General features: G+C 33.9%; 1 protein-coding gene across 3 annotated transcripts; it reads left to right on the forward strand.

Annotated features, from left to right (window-relative positions):
- The first annotated feature begins 1,284 nt into the window (after nt 1-1,284).
- Nucleotides 1,285-17,928, forward strand: LOC132556852 (protein spinster homolog 1-like). 3 transcript variants are annotated; one of them, XM_060221288.1, is made up of 13 exons: nt 1,285-1,550; nt 3,906-4,108; nt 5,285-5,436; nt 5,974-6,040; nt 6,341-6,477; nt 6,925-7,053; nt 8,545-8,583; nt 10,094-10,289; nt 11,670-11,735; nt 12,389-12,487; nt 13,443-13,623; nt 13,928-14,055; nt 17,010-17,928. In XM_060221288.1, exons 1-12 carry the CDS (start codon nt 1,304-1,306, stop codon nt 14,023-14,025), a joined length of 1,614 nt encoding a protein of 537 aa, XP_060077271.1. In that variant the 5' UTR covers nt 1,285-1,303; the 3' UTR covers nt 14,026-14,055; nt 17,010-17,928. The 3 variants fall into 3 exon arrangements, with proteins under 3 accessions (XP_060077271.1, XP_060077272.1, XP_060077273.1); XM_060221289.1 differs by having other exon boundaries at nt 13,928-13,988; XM_060221290.1 differs by lacking the exon at nt 8,545-8,583.
- The last annotated feature ends 1,383 nt before the right edge of the window (nt 17,929-19,311 follow it).

A 19,311-nucleotide genomic window follows, 5' to 3' on the forward strand; every position in this document is an offset into this window, starting at 1 on the left:
TCCAACAGCCGGATGACATGACTGAATACTAAGCCATGTCGAAATACGCTTAAACGTACGAGTTTGTGTTATTTGATATCAATATTATCTGATGAATGCCAGAAGTGATTATATATCACTTCTGTAAGAAATATAGACATTAGTTATATTAGATACATGGAAGATGTTTCAGTTTTAACAAAGACTGGTGTATTCAACAACGAAAAAAAATGTATTGGCTTTGTTCTCTGAATTTTGTCTCTGGATTTGGAAAATAACAAGGTCATAAGAATGTATAAATACTCATGCATACTCAGTTATCGTATCTCTGTCTGTCCGTGTCCTTGTGAACGCACTTGTCAATTATTTATCTACTCGCGTATCGTCTGGTGTTTACATCTTGTTGTCGTATTGTTGAGGAAAGGCCGGGCTCAGTATTAGCATCTTCATAACAATACGAATTGTCTTTGCCGCGCCAAATTTATTTGAATGTTGTATAGTTTTATGTGCGAGGCTGCACTGGAAAAAATTGTAAGCTTAATTTCTTTTCTAGAGAAAAGGCTTCAGTGATGTAGCCTGTAATTTGTTACTAATGCCAGTTTATGTATGGAAGTAAAATTTGTCTAAAGTGTAAAGAAGTACCTAGACAATCACGCTTTGTTTCCAACACTATGCGCATGCCAAGTCTGACCCGACACCGACACGCGAAGAAATTGTACGTTTATTATGAATAAGATTTATAATTTCAAAATCTGTGAATAGGTGATCATTCAATTATCTAAAGTGATGACACACAAACACACATACAAAACCCATGAACGCGTAACTGAAAAATGTCATTGTGGCATAGATATACTATTGTCTGTGATGTCATATATCATGCATTGTCTAAGCGAATTATCGCGAATTTTTAAGAAAAAGATTTTGATAAAGAACAAAAGCGACATTCGTGTATCGGTTTCACAAAACAGTGCTCAGTAAACGTCGCAGACCTTATGCTTATTTGTTTTTCTGACGCGCCTTAAAAAGTCTTTCGATGCCTGTATCGATTTCTGTCTGTAATGTTACATTTAATATTCGACAAACCAGTTCGTCATCATAAACGGACATGCCCACGGCTCAACGAGGATTAAAATTCAGCGTAGCGCGTCTGCTTCCTGAATCACGCTACTTCCGGTAACAAACATTAAAGATTCTCGAAACGCGTTTGAGTAGGACTTGAAGACTCGTTGATAAGCACTTGATTACTAAGGTTACAACACACTTGTGACTGACAGTCAGTGTTCCGCCGACTTTGCCCATGTGATATGTTTACGCAGGACAAATGAGAAAATTCATCCCTCCGTTCGACGACACCGTTCAACTGGATGATATGCCTGTTGATTTTTCAGATACTGCCCCAATCGTTGATGACGATGGCAATCAACGACGACCGGAGATTGAAGTTCCCGACCATGTCGTTGTGGCATCAGAAAATAACGATTCCATATCGAGAGCTACAGCATATGCATCAGTCGCAATTCTTTTGTGCATCAATCTTCTCAACTACATGGACAGATATACAGTAGCAGGTGAAGAAAAATTCCAACCATATAGCACTAGATTATTATTTATAAACTTTAATCTCTGCTCGTATTAAATATGTGTTATAGCTGCCTGTGATAATTTGTATACTGAGAGATGCATGTTTTCTGTTGCTTTTGATTATGTTGGTGCAAAAACAGCACCGATGTTCTTTATTGTTCGACTTATTAGCTATAATCCTATTATCTTTTCAACAAAACACTCCTTTTATTTCCGTTTTTATTCTTTCAAGATGGGAACAATCTAGTGTTTGAGAGAAAGCACTTGAACTTATTATCTTTGACAACATGTGCAGACATTTTTTTTCTCTGAAAAAGAGACATTATACCTTAAAGTGCTGCTGTTTATGAATAGTTCTGGTAATACTGTAAAAGAATTGGGTTGGTGTGGCCTGTGGCTTTGTCTCAGCAGCAATGTATTTTTTTCCATTGTTTCATATCCATTCTAAAAGAAATAACACAGATTGTGTAATAAGAGAGATTCAGGGATTAAATCTTAAATCTTTAAATCACATTTTCTTTCTCTGAAAAAGAGACATTATACATTAAAGTGCTTTGGTTTATTTTTCCTATTCTTTCACATCCACACTTAAAAGAAATAATACAGGTTGAGTAGAAAGACAGACAGGGGAATTAAATATCATGAAAAACAGGAAGGAAGTTGGGAGGGGTAGGATAAAAGGAGAAATTCGGTGTTGCTTTATTTATCTAATTTGTCAAGCCACAGAGACTTATGTTTGATTGATTCCTGTCTGGTGCTTGGCATGAATGTGATTTACTCTGTTTTTAAAAACAGGTTAATTTCATTGGTTTCACTTTGATGGCCTTAGATATAGACTATATATATTATATACATCTTATTTTTTGGTTATTCAGATGAAATTTGTAACAATAAATCATAGTGATGATATCCCCAACGTCTACAATTATATAACTGTCTCAGGGTTTGTCAACTTTATACTATCAGACATTAATGACAAAACAGTGTCAATTACTATTACCCAAGTTTCATTTTTTATGTGATAATTATGTTTATTAAGCACGCTCCTTTAATGCTATTGTAAGCACACAGTATGCAAACAGGGCTCTCACACCCTATTTTTGAACTGGGGCCCGTGGCCCTTAGAATTGGGAAAAATAGCAGCGTTTTCCTTAGAATTGGGAAAACTTGGAGTCTAAATTGGGAAAAAAAGATACCATTTTGCATTAGGATTCAGTCACAAATCTGACAGATCGAGAGCCTTGGCTAATTAGTAGTGATAGGACCATGATCAGATAGAATCATCTAATAACTTAACTTCATTTAATGTGATTATAATTTTTCATACTTGATCATTAGTATTGCATTATGTTTTGTGTTAAAGCAAAAACAAAATTTGTATTATGCATAATAAAAGATGGCTATTGACAGTAATATTAATATTGTGCAAATTCTAGGTAAGTGAGGTACTTCAGGTTACAGTTACAAAATATAAAAATGTAACTACAGCAGAGAATGCACTATTAAATACACAGCCAGCTGATTATGTACTGGATTAATAACGTCTTAAGTCTATCCGAATTCAGCTGATTTTCTATCACTACATATAAGGTGAAATACAAGGCAATACTTCTGATACAAAGTCTAGGAGCAGATCTAGACTTCTTACAGGACAATCAAAGAACACTGGTGTGCAATTTTTGGAATAGCTCTATATAATGCTGGGTTTATTAAGACACATGTGTGAATTGCCAGATTAATATGTTGGTCTAGAAATGCCAGACACAGATACTTTATAATTTGTGATGAATTAATTCAATATGGTATACAAATGTCTCATTTCTTTACATTGTATTGGAAAAGTTTTTGAAAAAATCAATAGTTGGATATCTTGTTTTATGTTATTTTTCATGTCCAGACTACAATTCAGGATTGATGACTCTAGAGGACTAATGTTGGTTTCCATTCTCGAATGTTATTACCTTAATGTACAAACAATGTCAGGATTTGACTTGGTAGTATTTTTGTACTGTACTTTATATAAATGCTTTCATATCAAATCTAACCATCACATTGCTGTATCAGATTACATATAAGATATCGGAGATATTTCTTAGAGCCTTGCTGCTTGGTTTGATTTCACAAACTGTTCTTACATCATCTTCACTAGTGAGTAGAGATATATCACCTGGGGCTTATAAATTCTCATATTCACCTGAAAATGGGTCAGTAATTGTATAATATTTACATATAGGTATTAATAATTTGTAAGTAAATCAGATTACCATGAAAATTCATCACTTGTTGATATCATGTCTGGACTCTGATAACATAATCATGATGTGTCTCTTATCTATCAACAGGTGTACTTAAAGATATCCAAGACTACTACCAATTAGAGAACTCAGAAGATGGCCTTATACAGACAGTTTTTGTAATAACATACATGGTGTTTTCTCCTATATTTGGTTTCCTTGGTGATAGATTTACGAGAAAATACTTAATGGCTGCTGGTATATTGTTCTGGTCAGCTGTTACGTTTTTGGGATCAATGATACCAAGAGATGTAAGTGTTTGTAGTAGACATGTGTTACTGCAGTGTATCTTCAAAGATTTACTGTTCAAAGCTCAATTGCCATATATATCATTAATTTCTGCAGAACTAGTTTCTTAAGATGTCATTTTCACATTTTTATCTAAATTTCAAACATGTCCGTAATTTATTAGGAATGATTTTGATTAGTAGCTCTTATTTACAAATGGAATGGATACTTGCCATTTAAAATAGAAATTCAGTACAAAAATGATGTGGTTGGAATATTATATTATACAATACAGTGTTTCCCAGTACGTTTAAATAAGGTTTCAACTTGTACCACTAGTTTTCAAACGCTATTCAATATAGATACATTGATAGGGGAAGAATGTACGGTACCCACGGTTTTACTAACAACAGGCCTTGAGATAGATTGAAAATACAGTATCAATAAAGCATGTCTTATGATTTACCACTTCAGCTTGTTGTTTATCACTTCAGCTTGTTGATCAGTCATGTGTAATTACGTATGCTGATCTGACCTATTTAATGAGGGTTTCATTATTATAAGTTTTCAAAAATAATCCTATATTACCCCAGGTAGATAATTTATTTAGTTTCCTGCAAGATTCCGATAAGCAATATTTATGAATAATAGACAAACTATAGAAAATTTTCATAACTTTTACAAACAGATCTCTTCAAAAATTCATTTGACAAAATTTTAAATGGATTACCAAAGATCAGTTGTTAAAAGTTAAATTGGTAACATATATTGCAATTAATTTCACAAACTCAAAAATGCACCTATTTTCCATTTGCCTTCATATTAATGTGATGTTAAAATTAATGAAAAGAAAATTGAACAATATTTCAAGAGTATTACCTGGTGTAGGTTCTTAAAACTGCACATAATTGCAACATATAAATTTGCTGTATATGTGGAACTTTCATTGCAGTTTGACCCTCACCTACTTTGTCTTCTTGTCTACAGGGTTTAACATTGCTTGCATTGACGTACAAGCTTTCATGTTTATAATACTGTTATACTATTAGATGAAAACATTGAATTTTATGTGAGGGAGACTTTTTTCTAGTACATAATGTTTCATTTAAGGAGCCAAGCTGGATGGCAAGGCACAAAACTCCATGAGTACTTGTTTTTAATTCAATGATTTTAAGTATTAAATCTCTGTTTTATTGCAGCATTTTTATGCATTTGCATTAATGCGAGCCTTGGTTGGTGTAGGAGAGGCAAGTTACTCCACCATTGCCCCAACCATCATAGCAGACCTTTTTACTGGAAGCATGAGGTCCAGAATGCTCATGATATTTTACTTCGCCATTCCTGTTGGAAGGTTTGTATCTCTTTACACTGTTTCCTAGGTACATCTGTATAAGGTTGCCTATTGTAGTCTGTAACATGTTATTATAATCGGCCACAAAAGACCCTGTACAGGAGCTTTCTAAGGGCTATTAAAAGACTTCCAATGGGCAGTAAGGGGACTCACAAGAGACTTTAAAGAGACTACAAACAGTCAGCTTTTCATGGTAAAAAAACAATGTTATTTCATTATCTTGTAATATGTCTATCTCCTGAGTTTTTTTGAGGTGTCTGGGGCACTGAACTTTCTGTTGGATAGTGAAAAGATGCAATAAAGTAACAAAAGAAATCTGCTACAACACTTCTAAAACATGCCTTTTCCATTCAATCTTTTATCATTCTTTTCTTTTGAAATTGTATGTGGATGTCTTGAAACATTAATCCCTTGAAAAAAGGTCAAGTGTTACCTCTATTTTGTGTAGCATGCATTGCACTTGTTTTCATATTACTGTGGAGATATGATACACTACCCCATACTGTCTTATCTATACTTGCTTGTGCTTTATTACAGTGGCCTGGGTTACATCGTGGGTTCTAATATAGCTAAAGCTTTAGGAGCCTGGCAATGGGCTTTACGGGTAAGGACCAGTATTCTTCATCACATTTTCATAGCTTTATCAACTTTGAATATTTTCATTCAAGCTACTAAGACATGGTTTCATGAGACTTAAGGCTCTCATTGTTCTTTGCCAAATATTCTTGTCTTCAAACATTTCTGGTAGTATTAATGCATTCTTGGATAGAATTCAAGATCTACATTAGGACTCTGTTGTGTTGTACTGGTTTTGGTTTGGCATTTACAAATTTTAACATACCTGGTTGATATAAATATTATCCTGATGAAATTTGGTTTTGTAAGATGTAATTTGTTTTGCCAGGTAACTCCAGTTCTTGGTGTGGTGTGTGTAATCTTGATCCTTGTTGTCCTCAAGGAGCCCAAGCGAGGGATGTCTGAAGGAGGAGTTACACTCCACAATACAAGTTACCTCACAGACCTCAAGGAGGTCATGAAGATGTAAGTATCATCCATGTGTGGTTTGACATTCATTACAGATTCATGTCTGACCCGAGAATTATCAATCGATGAAATTGTCATGTTATTAAGCCTGTCTTTTCAAAACAGAAATTTTTGTAAACTTTTGGAATTTTTTTTTATAGAGTTCAGTTTTATTCTAAATCAGAAAAGCATCATACTTGAGTTTATTCTGGGTAAGTAATTTATTCAATATTTGAAGAAAATCTCAGTGTTAAAAAAAGACTGTACAGATGAAAAAGTTTGTAAATCTCAGCTCACAATATTGAACTTCAAAAAAAGTAAAAGAAACTAGGAAAAAAAAATGTTTCATGAAACAGTTTCTGAAAGCTATGTTAACCACTTTACTGAAAGCCTTACATTAGAATCTTCTCTAAAATTGCTGAGATTTAGTGTTCATATTCTCTTGTTATTTTGTTTTGTTTACAGTCCCAGTTTTGTGTTGGCAACCATAGGATTTACCTGTGTGACGTTTACCACAGGTGCCCTGGCACTGTGGGCTCCTCTTTTTATGTATGACTCCATTAAGGCTCAGGGAAAAGAAGCATCTCAAGCTGGGTAAGTACACGGCACTTAAGGTACACTACAGGTACCACCAAACAGGACAGACACCACCCACCAGGACAGACACTTTCCACCAGGACAGACACCACACAACAGGACAGACACCACACAACAGGGCAGACACCACATGACAGGGCAGGCACAATGCAAAATATACCTGATAGATTGAGGATAATATTACTAGATATGTTAACGCAATGATGTGTCTCATAGCTTAATATTGTCAGTCATCAGTCATATATTGATATAATAATCAATTCAACATTTTTAAACATTTAATCAATTAGTTAGGCAAACTGCATGAACAAAGCAAGTTTTTTTTCTTCATTTTGCTTTTTTGAAATGAAAAAAGGAAGTAGTATTCGTTAAAATTAATTCTATAATTAAGTTATAGATAGTGTGATGGAAAGATCTAACACACTTGAAATGGTTTTGTGTTGTCCATTAAATTGAAGAAATTACTGAAATAATAACATTTTCGTAAATAAGGCTACTTATTCACAATTACATATCAAGAACAGAAGTTTCTGATCGAACATAGTGCGTTGTTACTCACATTTGGTTACAGTCTTTTTAACTCCAGTAATTTGGCTGGTTATTTTTGGTAACTGCCCTTCTGACCTAAAGCAATGATTTATTTACCTTGAGTTTGACACTGATCAATTATGGTTGCTGCCAACATAATCTTGATATATACCGGTAACTACCCTGTTTTTGTACCAATACTAGTATTGTTATTAATACTTAATCTTTGGTACTGATACTTAACTTTACTTACCATTTTTTAAATACGGTAACTAACCATTTGATATTGAACCTTTGTTCTGTACCTAAACATTGGTCACCAATGCTAAACCTTGCTTACTAAAACTTAACTTTGGTTATTGATTCTTAATATTGATGACTAATATGTAACCTTGGTTACTTATACTTATGCTTGGTTACTGATACATAACCTTGGTTACTGATATTAACTTTGGTTAATGGTATTAACCTTGGTTACTGACACTTAATTGTGTTTTCTGATCAGTTAAAGTTCATACTGATTCTAAACTTTAGTTATTGATACTTAACCATGATCATTGATCATTTAACGTTCATACTGAACCTAAAGATTCATTACTGATCATTTAACATTTATACTGATTCTTTACCTTGGTTACCGAAACTAACTTAGTTTCTAGTACTTAACTCTGGCTATCAATAAATTAAGCTTCATAATGAACCTTAATCTTGGTTAATGATACTTTGGAAACTGATGTGTTAACAATTACTAAACCATAACCTTGTTTACTGATACTAACCTTGGTTACTGATACTTGACCTTAGTAACGGATCTTATCATGTTCATATTGAACCTAAACCTTAGTTACTGATACTAACCTTGGTTACTGATCTTTTAACATTCATACTGAACCTAAACCTTGTTTACTGATAGTAGCCATGGCCACTCCTACTTTAACTTCCTTGCTCATCCTTTGGTAGGCCTAACTATTTATGTGCTGGAGAACCTCTAAAGGTTTGGTAAGTATGATTTGAGGCAGCCAAGTTTTTTTTCCAGCTTTATGTTAAAACCCTGGTGTTTTTAAGCCTTGCATACCAAAGAATATGCACAATTTGTAATTTTAATGGGTTTTTTTTCTGCTTTATAGATGTTTTTTTTTATAAGTTTACAAAAAAAGTATTGAAAAACACAGATTTGGTTGTGCATGCTGTATTTTTTATTTAGAGGGAGAGGGTTTGGGAAATTGTAATTATTTGACTTTTGTTATGATATGATGATAATCTCAGTAATATGTGCATGACATTTACTTCTTCATCATTACTTATTGATAAAGTATTGCATGGTGCTATATTTAGTATTTTTTATCTAAGAGAGAAAGACAAAAGGATACTTTTGATGATACACGTAAATGAATAAAGTGTTAAAGTTATTGGTACATATTGGTGGTAGTAATTAAACCCTTTATTTTTGGATGTATTTTGACAATGCTACTTTTCTTATTGGTACCACAACCATTGGACGGTGGCAGTTTTCTGTATAAGTTTTCTTGACTATAAGTTGCCCAGTTTACCTTTTCTATTGTAATTAAGATAGAGTAGTTGCCTCATTGCCTTTCTCTTTAACTAATGCAGTGTAGGTTTTCTTTCAGTTTTGTTTACTAGCTGACTGGCTACAAAATGATAACACAGCTGGAATGCTTTTGTATTATCTCTTTATCTACCAGTAGACCACTTCTGTTAAAAATTCAGACTTACTAAAATTGTTATAGAGGCTGTTGTGGGATCATACTTTGTCTGCAGGTTCATGTGAGGAATCAGAGAAAGTTGAGATCTTTGTCCTTCACTTCAGTAAGAATACATTTGGATATTTGTTATAAACCGCTGGATATTCAGACCAGAAGTCTTCTGATTATGTGTTGGGATCACAGCTTTCAAGTGATCCTACTGTATACTAGATTTTTTGCCAATGTCTAAATTTTTACCATAGATTTGCATGGTAAATATTGATCTGGTGAACTTGAATTGAAAAAGAATAACAATCATATGTTTTTAGCTCCTCACTAGTGAATAGATGGTTTGGCTATGTTGCTATGATTTAAGTGAAATTTTATAGTTTCTGCATTGCATATGAATGATTATATATGTAGTTACTGATTTATAAGGCAGAATAGTGTAATAACTTGGTTTTCTTTTTTCTTTTTGTTTAACCAAAAAAGAAAAAAAAAAGAACAAAATTGATCCATTGTTAAGTTGACTTTAAATTTGTTTGTATTTCCTTTTAAGTAGTTAATGAAATTTGATGTCCATTTTCCATTTTACTGACCCTCTGGCTCTTGGAATTAGTTCACCACTCTCTTAAAAAAATGAAAATCTTGTAAAATGCTAGATTATTATGTGCACCTCGTGTTTCCAATCTCTTTATCATATTTGTTAACAGAAGTAATTTCTCATTGTTTTTTTTTCACTTTCATTGAGTATTCAGTACTACTTATCATATATTTCATCCTTTCTTACTAATTTCTGTTTTCAGTGTGGCATTCACCTTTGGAATAATCACGGTGCTAGCTGGATTTGTGGGTGTTGCATTGGGTGCTGAGATTTCACGGCGCTACAAGAAAATAAATCCACGTGCAGATCCCCTGGTGTGTGCCTTTGGCCTGCTGACATGTGTGCCGTTCCTTTTCTTTGCTCTTGTATTATCTCAGTGGTACACAGTGCCAACTTATGTAAGTATATGTATATATAAATTTTTTGTCAGAAGTGTGTTGATATTCTTATCCTAATCATATAACATGTTATACTTAGTTTTTTAAGTCATCTGATGACCTAAAGTCATTGTGCTTTGCCATCGTTGTGCGTCTTGCATAAACATTTGACATTTTAAACTTCTTCTCAAGTTCCACCAGTGGGATTGAGTTCAGACTTGTATGAAATGGTCCTGACCAAGTGTTGTTACTTTTCTGATATGTCTGAAATCCATGATGGTTGCCATCTTGAAAAACATATTTTAAACTTCTTCTCCAGTTTCACTGGTGCCATTGAGCTGAAAATTAATGGGAATGTTAAGGAAAGGTAGCAAACAAGGTGTTGTTATTTTCCAACATCGTCAAATCTTTGACATGGTAGCCAGGAAGGCCATTTTGTAACATGATTCCTGTTAACACCTTTTTCAAACTTCTTAACCCGTTGGATTGAGCTTCAACTTTACTGTCAAAAAATAGGTAACACTTGTTACAGTTAGCTACTCCTCACCAAAACTACCATCTGCATCATGGAAAACATCTTCTTAGTAAGATTTCATTCAAAGAAGAGAAAAATAACCCTTCTCCCTGCTGAAAAATTTTGTAGTCAGACGACTGTGAAGGCCCACGGCCTTCTTGTAATGGATGAAGTCATTAATGAATTTTATCAATGGATCAAATTATTGATGAATTTAGTCATTTTTTAGACATATCATTAATTAACATAGCAATCAATGGATATAGCTATTGTTATTTATAATTGTAGCTATTATGTAGAATGTTTTTAATGGATTCAGATTTTATTAGATGTTGTTATTAATGATGTAGTTTTAATGATTATTAATGGATACAATCATTAATTTCCTCTATGTCCATGTCAAACAATATTGATTGACTCCTTTCTTATACAGTCGTATTTCTGATATAATCTATGTTACATTTTTTTCTATATAACTATTTAACTTTGAAATATTCAGTTGCTTTAAAAGACATCAGTAATTTCATGAGTTGTAATTTTGATCCTCAAACTGCTGTATGTTGATAGAATGTAATAAGAATATCTAGATTAAGACATTTTTAATCTTGCGATAAATTTTTTGAAATGTTTTTACCTGCACATCAGAAAAGGAATACATTTTGTTAAATACATTTTGTTGAAATGTTTTAACAGCACCTTAGAAAAGGGATAAATTCTGTTGAAAAAATTTTACTTGTACCTCAGAAAATATTAAGTAGAAATTAAAAGAAAACAATTGGAATGACTCCTTCAAGCAGGCATCACTATTCATACAGAAAATCAAACTGATTTTGTTCTCATGAAAAGAATTGATGATGGAGGTATACAAGCATTGTTATTTATTGCAGATCCTGATTTTCCTTGGGGAGACAATGTTATGTTTGAACTGGTCTATTATAGCTGACATGTTATTGGTAAGCTCATCACACACCAAACACATGCTAACATGACATATTTGGAATTTTGATGACTGTATTTATTCTACAAAAGTACTTGGCCTCTGAATCAAAGTCAAGAGGAGAGCTTATTACAGATCATTGAATTAATTTTTGGTAATGTTACTAAATATCAATAATTCTTTTTGGGGATATTGCCTGGCATATACATTTCGAATGCAGGGAATCACAAATGGACTTAATGGTTAATTACAACTACAATGTACTGTCTTTTGCAGCTAACAAATACACATATACCTAAATATTTGCACAAATAGAGTGCATTTAATCTATAGACATGTTTACTACAAGTTTAAAGTGATGATTTAATTGAAGTACATATACGAAAATGGATTTTTCATCACTAGGATACTGTAAACAGACATAATTTAGCAATAATCATATTGAAACTTTTTTTGCTATAAAGATATTTTCATTAGATTTGATTGTGCAGTTTCTGTATGTCCTTAATGTAACATATTTTGTGAATGTGCAAATTTTACTATAGCACTTATTTGCTCGAAATCGTGCTAAAATTTGATTGCTCCGAAATAATTATGTTAACAGTAACTACCTCTATAGAATTATCTCGTGCCTTTTGTGATATAAATAACCTGGAATTTTGTTTTCAGTATGTTGTGATACCCACACGGCGGTCGACCGCTGAATCTGTACAGATTTTGGTTTCGCATGCTTTCGGTGATGCGGGTAGTCCATACATCGTCGGATTGGTGAGTTGGTATAGCAACACGGATAAGAAATGATTGCTGGTATATTTTACTTTCTGGTTCATGTGATATAGTTAAAGGAAAAAGGGACTGTTCTATTAACCCTCAAAAAATGGTATGTATCTTAGAACATGTTATTATATAAAGTGATGAAGTGATATTACTGATACAAATTACAATGACCTTTGTAGTTTTGGGGTTGTAGTGTAGGGATCACTCTATTGGAGAAAGCTTCTTCACCACAATAGGGCCTGGAGTTAGTAATTAATGAATATTATGTAATGTGGTAGCCAGACAAAAAGTTGGATAATTCAGAAATGGATATTGTAAACATCAGGGGATTGAATTTGATCAGAACAGTATTAACACATTAGTTAGGGCCTCATAGCAATGTATTTTTAGTGTAGGTCTGCATTACATATATATATATAATCTGGTAGGTAATATGGAAGGTATGGTCCAATATTGGTGCTAGATCCTAACTAAAAAATGTTCATGGGATGTGTATTACTGGTATATGATCAACAAAGTAATAACAATGTATATGGTAACATTAAAAGTGAAAATAAACTGAAGAATTCAAATTCTGTCCATGATAGTGAACTAACATTGATCTACTTCCATATGTTACACTGTTGTATCAACCTGATATCATGAATGCATTCTGAGACATCATTAGTACAAACAAATAATAAACCAAACTACTGACAGCCAAACAGTTTTATATAATTCATAAAGCCATTCTTCCAGTAGAAATGTTATTCCATGTGCTAGTACGAAGCAAATTAATGATGTATTTTGTAATATATTTGGTATCGTTTCAATGTTTCCAGAAAACTGCTTCAAACTTACTTACTAAACTAACTAAATGGCCAGCTGTGAATAGTAAATTCTTACACCCCTTCGATTTTATCAGGATTGACATTTATGTTAATGAAGATATATTTTTTATTTTTAGGTGTCACAGGCTCTAGCTAAGAACTACAATGCTCCTCCCCGTTCTGCATATGTACAGTACAAGACGTTACAGCTAGCCCTCTATGTCACACCATTTATTTGTGTCCTTGGTGGGGGATTCTTCTTAGCCACAGCACTCTTTATAGAAAAGGATAAGAGCAATGCCATGAAAATCACACAAGGTATGCATGTGTTTCTGGGAGAGTTATAAAATAGATCATAACAATTTAGAGAAGTTATAATTTCATTATTTCAGTAAATTTGGGGATCAGTTCGATGTCATAGCAATAGCAATTTGTTGTAAAATAAGGTCTGTTGTCCACTTTGTAGAATACTGGTTTGTAAAGAGTGGAACATTATATTACTGTACAATACAATGTCTGATATCTGATTTCTAAGACACTGACTGGTAGAGTGTAATACTTAAGTTTTGTACATGATATCCTGTCACTTGTATTGTGATATCTGTCTCTGTCAATGTAACAGGCCAGGCCCCTGTACAGGAAGCTGGTGACACAGATAGTTACGATGACCCCATCATTCTAAGGTCTGGAGAGGCAGAGCGACTTGATCCTTTGGCATAGCAAGCAAGTGTATGCCACTAACATCTACATGTAATATATATTTTTGCATTGTAGATTCCCCTAGGCCTAATATGACTTGTGCTCCTTCACCTCTCTGTGTCATTGGTGTACTAACTGCAACATTTTGTATTTTTATTTGGCTTTTTATCATTTTATTCATATGATTGTTAGACCAAAACAACCTGTCATGCTGACCTGTACTAATCAGACAGATTAAATGCGATTTTCATATGAGGAATATTAAATCAATCATGAATACAGTGATAATCATGAAGTCCAGATTACAATTGTTATACTTCTGTACTGCACTTGATCAGAACAAACAGCAGAGGGATATACATGAAATCTTAATGTGGTAACACTGATGAGAATTTGACTTCAGTTTAGCATGACAGGTATAATTATGGTCTGAAAATATTCATCTTGTAGTTCCTGTTAGAAGAGATCTACTTCCCTTTTTGAATGTGGGGCATTTTGTTGCATGAGTGCTTTATGTTGAATGGTTGTTAGAAGGGAAAGCTTATGATATTTATCTGACATTAACCCAAGGTATATTAAGGGCAGTGAATAGTTCTTGGTATTTTTCCTATTTTCTATATTAAAATGTAGGCTGGCTTATTAAAAGGCATAAGGTAATTTGATATATTAATTTAATAGGAACATTTTCATGGATAGATTTGGGGTGGTAATAGGTCAAGATTAAAGGTCAAATGTCACTTTTGACCACTTTTAAAATGGAAGTTTGTGTTTATACAAGGCATCTTGTCAACCTATCAACAGTTTTTTTACACCGTAACATCATACCATCAAGTTCTGGATCAGATTAAAGGTTAAAGGTCACCCTTGGCCACTTTTGAAATGAAAGCTCCTGTAAAAGATATCTCATAAAAGTTTGAACAGATATTGTAAGATTAGAAAAACCATGGAGTGAAGGCTATTATCTTTGGGTTATTATCTATGGGCGTTGCTACTCACTTCGTTTATTTAATTTGAGTTATTAACTCTGTTTCAGCTTTTATTAACATCAGTTTTCAGTGTTTCAGCCTCTACTGACAATTCTTTTTAGCTGCATGTTTGATTTGACTTGTATAACACACATAATAACTCAAGTATAGCCTGTTATTGTAACTGCCTGATGTATTTGATCTTTGTATATTGATAAATTTATTGAATGTAAAATTTGGACAGTTACTGAAGATAATAAAAATACGTAAGCAGATGTTTGGTTGATGTAATACACATGTATTTGAAAATGTTGTAGCAAGTTGATGTAGTTCATTCATGGCATCATTAACAATGTGTTTCATATGTAGTGGTGATATTACACCAAGGCTGATGTGTAGTCATAACATCACACAGTGGCTGATGTGTAGCCATGACATCACACAGTGGCTGATGTGTAGCCATGACATCACACAGTGGCTGATGTGTAGCCATGACATCACACAGTGGCTACTGTGTAGCCATGACATCACACAATGGCTGATGTGTAGCTATGAAATCACACCATGGTTATTGTGTTGCCATGACATCACACCATGGATGATGTGTAGTGATAACATCACAAAATGGCTGATGTGTAGCCATGACATCACACAATGCTCGATGTATAGTCATGACATCACACAATGGTGGATGTATAGCCATGACATCACACAATGGTAGATGTGTAGCCATGACATCACACAATGGCTGATGTGTAGCCATGACATCACACAATGCCTGATGTGTAGTCATAACATCACACAATGGTGGATGTGTTGCCATGACATCACACAATGGTCAGTGTGTAGCCATGACATCACACAATGCTGGATGTGTAGTGATAACATCACACAATGGCTGATGTGTAGCCATTACATCACACAATGCTTGATGTATAGCCATGACATCACACATTGGCTGATGTGAAGTCATAATATCACGCAATGGCTGATGTGTAGCCATGACATCACACAATGGTGGATGTGTAGCCATGACATCTCACAGTGGCTGATGTGTAGCCATGACATCACACAATGCTTGATGTGTAGTCATGACATCACACAATGCTGGATGTGTAGCCATGACATCTCATTATGGCTGATGTGTAGCCATGACATCACACAATGCTCGATGTGTAGCCATGACATCACACAGTGGCTGATGTGTAGTCATTACATCACACAATGGTGGATGTGTAGCCATGACATCTCACAATGGCTGATGTGTAGCCATGACATCACACAGTGGCCGATGTGTAGCCATGACATCACACAGTGGCTGCTGTGTAGCCATGACATCACACAATGGCAGATGTGTAACCATGACATCACACAATGGTCAATGTGTAACCATGACATCACACAATGGTCAATGTGTAACCATGACATCACACAATGGTCAAGGTGTAGCCATGGCATCACATAATGGCCAATTGGTAGCCATGACATCACACAATGGCAGATGTGTAACCATGACATCACACAATGGTCAATGGTTAGCCATGACATCACACAATGGCTGATGTGTAACCATGACATCACACAATGGTCAATGTGTAGCCATGACATCACACAATGGCCAATTGGTAGTCATGACATCACACAATGGCAGATGTGTAACCATGACATCACACAATGGTCAATGTGTATCCATGACATCACACAATGGTCAGTGTGTAGCCATGACATCACACAATGGCAGATGTGTAGCCATGACATCACACATTGATTTCTTCTTAAATACAAAAGGTCGTGTAAAACATATACAAAAACTTAGATAGTGCTATTTCTTGTTAAAAGTCATCTTTTGTCAGATGTTTGGTGTCAGAAGTAGAATGCTGTTGCTTACATACTGAGGATAGTAATACCGGTATATAATTGCATTCATGTTGTTTGTAGAAAACGTAGCATAGAAGATGGAAATGTGATATGATGTTATTTGTTGTGATGTAAAGATGTAATGACCTGATTTTGTTACTTTGATAGTGTTTTATTTTGCAGCTATGAATAAGGAGAAATCAACAAATGGAGACATTTCTCTGAAGGCAATCGCAAGAGATGATGTTGACTATGATTTCGCAGCCAATGGACGAACAGGGATTTGAGGGCTATTGTATCCACATAGAGCCAATGTACACACCAAGGTCGATAGTCTTTACTACTAAGTCATCCATGAAAAATCCAACTACTGAAGCTTGTTAGTAGACTTTGAAGTGTTGCTAGGGGCCATGTTTTAGACCACTGTCAATGTAACAATTTTGACGCAAGTTTTCACAAGAAAGTGATCCTTATCAGAAAGCTTTATCATAATTCATACTAAAGTCACTAGTCTTTATTGGTAGTTTGAACCTTCATTAAGGTGACCACTAGTTACTAGTCATCACTATGGATTTGTCTGTAAATCAGTGGACCATGTCTCCGCAGACATCCATCACTGACCAAGACCGTCCGTTTCATTTGACGAGGACGTCAGCAACCGTTGGTTACATCTACCAAGGACTGGATAATATTGACTACTCCTGACCATCTAGTTCTGTGTACGAGCTGTGATATACAGATGACACCAGGCTGCAAAATCCTATATACTCTAAATATGAGTACCTAATAATTTGAATCATTTGCCAATTTCTGAACTTCATTTTCACCAGCATAGATATGCAGGTATTGTAATTTGGTATTATGCCACAAAAATTGATTTCTTAGAAATGTTTTTGTGGACAATTGAAATCCTTTCATTTCATGACCATTCCAGGATTCAGTGCACAATTTTCATTTTCTACCAAAAACAATTTTGAAATCTTTTATGCGATATTTTACCTATCCTGAAATTTTAAGAATTTTGTTTTACTGAATTGCCAAAAATAAACAAATGATATGGAATTCTTTCAATACTTTCAAATATTTTAACTGAGTCTAGAAGTGTGGAATATTTGAAATATTTAGTTGAATTTATTACATAAAATTCACTTCAGGAAACTTTCTAAAAGAAATTCATATTATGCAACAAAATTTGTATCAGATTGGAGGACAAGACAGTGCTCATGAAATGCTTGTTATTGTGTCCCATATTAATGTATTTGGTTTGGCATGAGATGTCTAGCTAAGGTGGTAAGGCATTTCATTACATGGGGAGTTTATTAACATCATAGAGAGTTTGTTAACATGGTTTTGATAGTATCAGATAATGATATTAAAGATAGTGTAATGCTGCTTTTGACTCTGTTATATTTGGGAGGAAATAGGAGTTGTTAATCAATATTACAAATGTTTAGGTCTGTCTCATTATTTAGCTTCCATGTAATAAATGTTCTAAGATTTGGAAATTTGCAAAAGTAAGTGAAAATTTATAGACACTAAACTACACAAAGGAGTAGATATTCTTTTGTTTGTGTTTCAAATTGTGTTTCAAACTGTACACCAAATACATTGTTTGTTGTTCATTCATTTGTACATTATGCATACAAATCAACATCTATATTATCTTAATAGTTTTACAACTGTTTTTACGAAATCAAATTGTACGGTTTATAACAGTTGCATGAAGGAAAGAATTGTTCATTTACAATATCATCTTCATTGCTGTCATATATGATGTGTAAAACTGTCTTAAAATAGCTGTATTTTGGTGAGCGTAAAGAAAGACCAAATTAGCAAGCCAAAATACAGCTTGTATTTTAAGACACTGACCATGTATTCTATTTATCCTGCAACATTGACTGAAAATCAGACTATTGAAATAAACAGATTTGTTGTTTAATCTGTGTTTACCTGACATTGACGTTACGCTGAATTTTGCGTGATGACGGATTCAGAAATAATTGCTCCGTGAGAAACAAAGTTCTAATTTTCATCAGATATAACAGCAGTTTTATGAATTTTCATAAATCAACACGTGCATTACAAAATGTAAAATGTAAAATCACCTACTTCAAAAACCATTGATATTTCTAAACATAATATTAAAGTAGATTCAGAGAGTAATTTTGTTGAATTATTGCATGTGCTAAAATACAGACATGTTTTCTGCCATTGTCGAATACAGCAAAAATATATGTACCAGGTGTGTTCTGACAACGGCAGCGCCAGTTGCAGGATGAAAAAGAATATACACATTAGAAAACTGAGGGAGTCTTGATTTTGTCTTTGAAAAGAATTCAAACAGTTGTCAATACTCTCAATGATTTTTTTTATGCCTACCTGGTCTCCTGTGATAGTAATATAAACACATGCAGGATTCCCTATAGTTAAAGCCAATCATAAAATATTTAAGTGTTTTTTTTATTTTTACAAGAGTGCTCCATAA

Source organism: Ylistrum balloti, unplaced genomic scaffold (genome assembly GCF_031769215.1).
Source record: "Ylistrum balloti isolate Yb309-2 unplaced genomic scaffold, AGI_CSIRO_Ybal_v1 Utg370594, whole genome shotgun sequence".
NCBI lineage: Eukaryota > Metazoa > Mollusca > Bivalvia > Pectinida > Pectinidae > Ylistrum > Ylistrum balloti.

What these genes read in the sequence shown, in the direction of transcription:
- LOC132556852 (XM_060221288.1), top strand. Translation starts at nt 1,304, where the DNA reads ATGAGAAAATTCATCCCTCCGTTCGACGACACCGTTCAACTGGATGAT. An exon ending in AAAGAAGCATCTCAAGCTGG is followed by an intron (nt 7,054 to 8,544) that starts GTAAGTACACGG and finishes ATCCTTTGGTAG; the next exon opens with GCCTAACTATTTATGTGCTG. An exon ending in GGAGAACCTCTAAAGGTTTG is followed by an intron (nt 8,584 to 10,093) that starts GTAAGTATGATT and finishes TTCTGTTTTCAG; the next exon opens with TGTGGCATTCACCTTTGGAA.